General features: G+C 36.3%; 1 protein-coding gene across 3 annotated transcripts; it reads right to left on the bottom strand.

The window, feature by feature from the left end:
• Positions 1–3,786: 3,786 nt before the first annotated feature.
• LOC122067514 (disease resistance protein L6-like) lies at positions 3,787–6,859 on the bottom strand. 3 transcript variants are annotated; one of them, XM_042631364.1, is made up of 5 exons: positions 6,075–6,859; positions 4,805–4,898; positions 4,555–4,709; positions 4,353–4,470; positions 3,787–4,260 (listed from the first exon to the last, which is right to left on the bottom strand). In XM_042631364.1, the coding sequence occupies exons 1-5, from the start codon at positions 6,578–6,580 to the stop codon at positions 4,036–4,038; spliced, it is 1,098 nt and encodes a 365-aa protein (XP_042487298.1). In that variant the 5' UTR covers positions 6,581–6,859; the 3' UTR covers positions 3,787–4,035. The 3 variants fall into 3 exon arrangements, with proteins under 3 accessions (XP_042487298.1, XP_042487296.1, XP_042487297.1); XM_042631362.1 differs by having other exon boundaries at positions 4,805–5,057; positions 6,075–6,856; XM_042631363.1 differs by having other exon boundaries at positions 3,787–4,254; positions 4,805–5,057; positions 6,075–6,852.
• Between the last annotated feature and the right edge of the window lie 1,442 nt (positions 6,860–8,301).

Below are 8,301 nucleotides of genomic sequence, written 5' to 3'. Positions count from 1 at the left end.
CCTTAGTATTTCAATGTTTTGCTGAAGAATGGGTTTTAACAGTCAGAAGTTAATGCTATGAGACTGGATGAGGTTGCATCTAAATCTCCCAGAAAATAAATAGAAAACCAACCATGGAGGCATTCACTGCAAATTTGAGTTGTTGTAGCTTAGGCATTACAAGATGTTGTTGGTCTCATTGATTTGTGTGGTTGGAAATTAGAATCAAATTAAATATATATATATATATATATATAATTATTTTTCCATATTTTTACTCATCGCCAATCTCAATTATTCCTCAAGTTTGCAACAACCTAAGAGGTAGCCCAGTTGGTGAGTAACAAACTTGGTACGAGCCATAAACTCAAACGTCCTAAGTTCAACTCCCACCAGGCACACTTTGGACCACTCACCTAGGGGTGTTTAGTGTTCTTGAATACCCGTCATTAGCAACATCTCTAAGATATGGATTTGGATCAGTTAGAAGTCTTTTAGCAAAATATGGATATAAAGTAGTAAGCACCTTAATATAGGGATCAACTTAAATAGCTGATCCTTCCTACTGTATACTGAGTAACTTCCATACTTTCTTTTTTTTAGGTAAAAGTGTAACCTCAATATTAGTGCATAATATGTTGGGAATATCAAGGATTAGAAGAGCCAAGTTTTCTAATGTTTGTTGGGAATATCAAGGATTTGAAGAGCCAAGTTTTCTAATGTTTATCTTCACAAGAAAGTAAAATGGAAAAAAAAAACCATTTCCAACATATTTGTATGATTGTGCTATTTTAGATCAGAAAATAATTATTTTGAATCAAATCAAATATTAAATCAAAGATGGAATTGATCCAAAATATCTACACTTGGAGACAATAGATCCAAAATATCTTCATAGTCCCAATTAACTATGTGCACAATTTATAATAATTTATTACTTATAATTATATCTATGAAGAGAGAGAAGAATGGATAAAAGCCGCACAATTTTCTTCCATCAAGCCATAATTCTCATCTTCACTAGAAGAAAAAAAATGTTAATCATTTAGGCATTTTGACAACGTTCCATTTCTGCGTATTCTTGTTCCCAGAAATGGAAAAATAGTATAAAAAGCGTTTTTGACAAAGTTGTTCCGTTTCACCCGTTTTTAGAAAAATAAATCAAAATTTATACTTATTTACAATTCTAGAAAAGACTTTGATGAAACAAGTCGTCTGACTTGTTTTGTCATTTCTAGAAATGAATTTGAGAAAAAAAAAAAAAAAAAGAGGTTGTTGTGCCCGATAAATCTCTCAAGTATTTAAACCTAAAAAGAGACAACCGAACCCTATCTCATTTTTGGGCATCCGATGATACTGTTGGATTTTTTAGTGGTATTATGTCTGCAAAAAACATTTTGAGAAACAGTTTTATCAAACACCAAAAAATCCGTTTTTGTTTTCAGAAACATAAAAAGTCGTTTCTATTGTTTCTAGACACAGAAACAATAGAAACGTTATCAAAAGGTGCCCTAGGTGTCATCTGATAACTCTCTACGAGAATGTTTCTAGTGTTCTTCTATTTTGTAGAAATGCAAATAGAACACAAATGTATTTAGCATGTTCGATTCATTTTTGTATTCCCACAAAATGAATCAATGAAAAGAATAAGATTAAAAATAGATTGCAAAAATACATAAAAGGTGTTTTCCTTGTTCTTTTAACAAATTGAAAGTTTTCCCTATCTAAAGGCAAGTTCCTCTTCCTTGCAAGAACCCTATCCCTACCCTACCGCTCGAGTCACATCAAGGTTTGTCACCATTCTCTCTCTCTTCCCCCTCCCCCTCCCCCTCCCTCTCCCTCTCCCTCTCCCTCTCCCTCTCCCTCTCCCTTTTCCTTTTCGTTTCCTATGGACATTGTTGAAAGCCTGAAGTCCAAACCTTCGTGTATGATAAAATCCAAACCTTGTTCGGAATGTGCTTCTATTTTGTATGATAAATTCCAAACTCTATTTGTGAATCAATTCACTTAGGGCCGTTTGCTTAGAAGGGGAGTTGAGGTGAAAATATTGGCAGTATGAGATTCACATGTTAGTGGGGTGAAAAACAAGGATAATAAATATGAGGTAAAGTTTAATTTTTCTCACCCAGCAACGTTTGGTTGGATGAGAGATGAAGAGAAGAAAAGAGAGAGAGGGAAAGAGCGAGATGATCAGAGTACCATCACCTGCTAAATTCCGAGTTTAGAGCCGATTGTAGAGAAGATTTTGAAAGAATCCAGTTCAGGCCAAGCCCTTTGGATAGAGTAAGAGATGGCACACCTTTGTTCAGAGTTCCACCACCTGCTAAAGTCCAAGTTCAGAGCCGATTGCACCCCATTTGTTCGTTCGGTTGCAGATGATCGGAGTTCAAGGCCTGCTAATCTATAAATAATACGTTTGACCCCCAAAAGACCCTCTCAGCCTCCGCCATTCGCAAACCCTTTTTTTAACTTTCTCCGTCATTCTCTGCAACTGGAAAGACCACCTGTTAAGAAGCCTACTCCTAATCCCGTTGGTGCTCTAACTCCCATCACCCGATTTGCTGCCGACTTCCGTCGACAAAAGACCACCTGTCAAGAAGCCTACTCCCAATCCCGTTGTTGCTCTAACTCCGGTCACCCGATCTGTTATTACCAGCCAAACATCCGACGACGAAGATGAAGAGTCTGGTACAGAATTCGGTTCCGATTATAAACCTTCTCTAGAAAAGTCTGCTCGCCCCTCTCGAATTGCAGCTGGAGCCTGGGACCTGTTGCAGCAATGGTGGGACGATGAAGGTTTGCCAAAGTCCCATCAAATTGGTGAGACTTCGATGAGGGCTAACGTGGGAGAAAATGATATTCACGTGAGCCGACAGGATCTGTTGCTATATTTCTCCAAAATACCACACCTCATAAACACAGACAACTCAAAAATAAATCTTGTTGAGGTACAATCATACCACCGTCAAGTTATCGGTGTATGATATCTTGTATTTCGTTAGAGTTTAATTCACAAAGTACTGATGCAATATCTCGATGTCGTTATTTAGTGTATGATGTTTTGTACTTTTCGAATTAAGGTTTTTCGTTATATATTTGTAACGATGATTTCTTTCTCTATAATGCAAGTAATACTGAGAGGCTGTGAGGACGAGCACTGTAATCCTATTCTCCATTGATAGTGAAGCAGGATCTCATTTTACTGGAGACGTAGGCAACCTTGCCTAACCTCGTAAAATTTGTGTGCATTATTTGTTCTTATTTTTTCAGTATCTTCTGCATCATTCTAAGGTTACATTTCTACACAAACTTCCTATGAAAAAAATGGGCCCTAAGGTTTTAGAGTCTCTAAAACTCATTGAAAGCCCTAAAATTCATGAACCATCCTAGAATCATGGGTTTCTAACGTGAGTTTAGGGAAGTTCAGCTCTACAAAAACCTTCATGAACATAGCCATATACAGCAGGAATTGAGTTCTCCTTTTCTCATTCACTTCATTAGAAGTAATAACCAACAAAAATGAAAAAGGGAAATAGGAAAATGAACGCAAGTATGCACAAGATCTGCCAAGTGAAATAAAATCACATCCCCACAGGGAACCAACAAAATGCTTCTTTGATGTAGAAATTGGAGTTGAGCCTTTTTGGGGAAATGGTTTCAAAAACTATTGAGAATTTCCGTGCCCTGTGTACAGGCAAGCTTTTTTTTTTTTTTTAATCCTGCAAATTCCAAAGGATTTTCTTTTCTTCCCTATATTGGAAATTTTCTCTAACTTAGATAAAGGGAACAAAGGGAGGGATACAATTATGTGAGCACATCTCAAACATTGTACAATTTTTTTCATCACTTTCTTCACTACTATTGTAACTATTGTAGGGATCACGTCTTTGTTCTATTTTATCTATCTTATAATTTATAAGAATAGAGAACATACATCCATCAAGATTCCATATGATAAACCATAGAGAAAATACAAGCCACAATCAAGAATATTTTAAAAAATAATAATAATAATAATAATAACTATGTAGAGAAAGGGTGTGTCAATGGCACTATTTAATCTTTCGCTATTTTAATTTTTTTGTATTTTTTGTTTGGTAATTCTTCCACATCTATGATGATGTTTGTATCAGCATCTCCTTCTTCAATAACATCTGCAATAACATCTGCAACAATGCTTTTTGATGCTAGCCTGGACTTATTTTTTTCATCCATTTTGAAATAAAAACGATAATTTTTTGATAGACAAGACTGTAGTTTCTTTTGGTACTGCAACTGCAACACAAACAAAAATTAATAATGATAAAGCATACTAATATATTATTGTAATTTAATATATTTGTCAAACTGAATCAACAAAGATATTTTTTTACCTTTTTTAATGATTTTGCATACTCAGTTGCCGAACATCTTGTGATCGCTTTAATAGCATCAAATAATGTGATAAATATCGTTCCAGTTGAATCTATGACATTGAAACTTCCCCAATACCTGTCAATGAAAACTAATTGTTAATTTGAAATATTATTAACATAAATTTGTGCTTTGTTAAAGAAATGAAGAAAAAAATCTTACTTTTTTGTATATCTTGTATCATCATTTCCACATCTGTCGCATATTGCGGTACCTCTCCGAAATTGTACCTTTTTATTACAATCTTTGCAGGCATTGTACCATGATATTTCATTTTCAAGCTTCGTAATTTTTCCTTCAATGTAATAATTTGTATTCTGCAAATTTGTAAATGTTAAATATGTATCAGTTATATTCAACTCCAAAATATCTTTATTACCTTTTAATAATTTGAAGTAATTTATTTCCTTACCGAGAATGAATTTAATGGTTTTTCCATTAATTCTTTCACTGTAACACATTCAGCTTCTTTGTCTTTCTTCCCAATGCCACTTATGCCACATATTCTAATAGAACAAACATCTTTGGAACCAGTTATTAGTAAAGATGGTAGATGATTTACAAATGATTCCAATCCAATATAGTATTTAACATCGCTCAAGCACTTGCTGGATGTTTCTCTTAAAACTTCTTTAACAACACGCTCAACTAATTTTGATTCATTCCTGAAATTATTGAACAAAATGAAAATTTTAAGTTCTCAAATGAATGAAAATCAATTATTAATTAAGAGAAAAATTGATAATATAGTATGAGCAGCATGCATCCCTATATAAAAAGTATTCAAAAGTGGAAAAATCACACAAAGACACTAGAATTACATAAAATAAAATTCTCTTTCATTTTCCTTTTCAATCAAAAAATATAATTTTATTTCTTCTTCTCAGTCTTCATGACATGACATGACATGACATAAGAAGCTAGCGTAGGTGGTGGCAAAAATCTCACTAGAACACTGGGATTTTTACCCCCAAAAAAATAAATTAGGGAAAAAAAAAATTTGAGTCCTCTAAAATCATACAGTAGAATTGCCACTCTACATGTACATTCTCTTACAGTGGTTTATGAAAGCCATAAGGGTGTCAATGATTAGTTCAGTCTAGTTTCAGTCGGCTTGAACCGATTTTGGTATGGGAAAGGGATAAATTAAAACCAAACTAGGCTGCCGAAGTTTGAAATTAATTAGGTTCAATTTTGGTCTAGTTTGATTCAATCTTTCATAGGATTAGCTTAATAGATTCTTATTGGCCCGATATCAAGCTTTTATTAGGGTTTTTTTTTTTGTTTTCTCTCTTTAGTTCAATCTCAGTTTTTCTTAGCTCCCGTTTGTTTGATGGATTTTGCGGGGTGGGATTGTTGGATTAGAATATTTATGTACTTTTTTCCAAAAAATCGTGATATCAAAAGTGTTTGGTTGCTTTGGGGAGGGAAAGTGAGCAAATAACCCAATTTTCCTATCAGCCATTATGGCGGACAATTTTCCACTGAAATGGGTGGGACTCTTACAGAATTCATGAGGAATTTGCAACGTCCTTCTCTAGTTCTTTTTTGTGGTTTTCTTTTATTATCGTTTTTTCTATTTCTTTTCAATTTGGGTAACTCGGTCGGCCCAAAAAATAGTAAACAAATAAAACTTTCCACTAGAATAAATGAAATAAAGTATGAAATAAAATGAGACTAACCCATTTTCGACTTCTCCGAGAACCCATCCCTTCAGTTGCTTTACCTCTCTCAACGCATCCCTCCACTGCTCTGTGATATGGGCTTCATGTTTCTTCTCATGATTACGAAACGCTTCTTCAAAACTTCCGGTCTGATGTCCAACATCAGACGGATCAACATCGAAGAATATTGGCAGAACAAGTTGACGGTTGGATCTATGGCACTCCAATATCTTGACAAGTTCCATCAAGCACCATTTGCTATCGGCATAGCCTCTAGAGAAGACAGGTATAGAGAGTTTGGACCGTTGGATTGCATCGAGAAGTGTTGGCCCAATCTCTTCTCCCTCCCTGATTTTGTAACTATCCATAAAGACATGGATCCCTTCTCTGTTCAGAGCCTGGTAAAGGTGGCCAGTGAAGGTTTTGCCAGTATCTTTACCCCTGAAGTTGAGAAAAACATCGTAAGTTGAAGATCCGGCACTGGCAGTGAGGGCGGAGGAGGAAGCCTCGGCCTGTCCTGCCATGAAGTTGAAGTTGCAGTCTTAGTCTTGCAGAGAAGATGTTGAAGGACCTCTCTCTTCTTATTCTTGGGTTTGTACTTTTATACTCGAATTGCGAGATGCTTCTCCGGAAAGTTATATAAAGCGGGAATGTTACCTCAAACTTTGATTTCAAAATTTGAATTCTGTGGCGGTAAACGACGGAAAAGGAGGCCTGACCGCCTGAGTAGCCTGAGAAAGGAAAAAGAAAACATCACAAGGCACTAGGCCAAACACAAAACATCAACTAGTTACCAGGACACTGCAGTTGGAGAATGAAAAGCAAGGTTCTAAAACTCAGGAATTATCACAGACTGGATCGGATCATATGGGACAGATCTACCCCTGTTTTTTCATTACAATTTTATCCTTGAGTCATACATGTAGAACAGGTTCATTTAAGCCGATACCATTATGATCCAGCTAATTCGGACCGTTCCATTCTACTTTTAGAACCATGATTGAGAAGAAGCAACAATGAGCTCACTCACACTACGTTCTCCGATAGGCATCAGATATCGATCTGGATTGGATCGTATTAGACAAATTTATCACTAATTTTTTTAATAAAATTTTATTTTTGTTATGTTTTTACCCTTGCCCATACCTATGTAGCAGGGTTGGAACAAGCTGATATTGATCCGATCCAGGCATGGTTTCGAAAATCAGACCAAATCAATCTAGATTGCCCAGATCGAATTTGATCAAGACCAATCCCCAATATAGATCCACTAGGAAATTGATTTCGTTTCCTTGAGTAGTTGGAGAACACTATTACCAAGAGGTCTCTCTCATTGAAGGGTGCATGTGCTTCATCCAATGGTAAAGTACGAATGTTGCAGCCTGGTGGTCAAGCAGTCGAAATAGCATCTCTACATTCTCGGGGTAAAACTGTATAGTTCTCGCCCCCCCTCTCATCCTACTTTGCATGTTTGAGCCTCGTGCACTGGTTACCCCATATCTCTTTCACTCATGTAACACGTAGGCCCATTGGCAAAGAATAAAAGACCCAATTGGATGAATTTTTAAACAAATTGATCATGACGTCTCGAAGCAAATGCAGACCTCTGATCTAATCTCAAACACATGTATTTTAGTTCAATTTCCTAGAAAATCTTCACATTTTGGTTGTAGTCCTTGGACCCAACACCTGAGGTGCAAATTGGACCATAAAACGCCATGCCCGAGCTTCTGTCTATGGTGAATAACATTAGGAAATCTTCCTAAGACAACAACGAGTGGGAGTTTTTACTAAGGGTATAATACAAGGGTCATCAGAAATTCCTTGTTGAACTCTCTCTCTCTTTCTCTCATTCAGGAAGTAACTTGACACCTACCCAAATATCTAGGAGGACCAATTGCCTTATTCATTGCAAGTCAACTTATCCCTTGAACCTTTATAAACATTTGTGGGTCCTAGAAGGGTGATGCCTCCAAAATAAACAAAAGAAAGAAAAATATTGTATGATATATCCCTCTTTACAACCTTCCTTTCCCTCTCAACTAGGGATGATCAACAAAGGGAGAGGATGGAGGTGCACTTAGCCGTGAATTTCAAAAAAAAGCCCTTGCTGCAACTACGATATTCTAACTCGATCTTGTGCTGGGCCTAGACTGAGCATTTGTCCTAGGCCTAGGTTTTGAAAAACATGACTCTGTTGCACCCCTAATTCAACTACAACAATGGCTCCTTCCCCCCACCACAA

Source organism: Macadamia integrifolia, unplaced genomic scaffold, assembly GCF_013358625.1.
Source record: "Macadamia integrifolia cultivar HAES 741 unplaced genomic scaffold, SCU_Mint_v3 scaffold2951, whole genome shotgun sequence".
In the NCBI taxonomy this organism is placed as follows: Eukaryota; Viridiplantae; Streptophyta; class Magnoliopsida; order Proteales; family Proteaceae; genus Macadamia; species Macadamia integrifolia.
The sequence above is the reverse complement of the archived record's forward strand: the minus strand, read 5'-3'. Positions and strand labels throughout refer to the sequence as shown.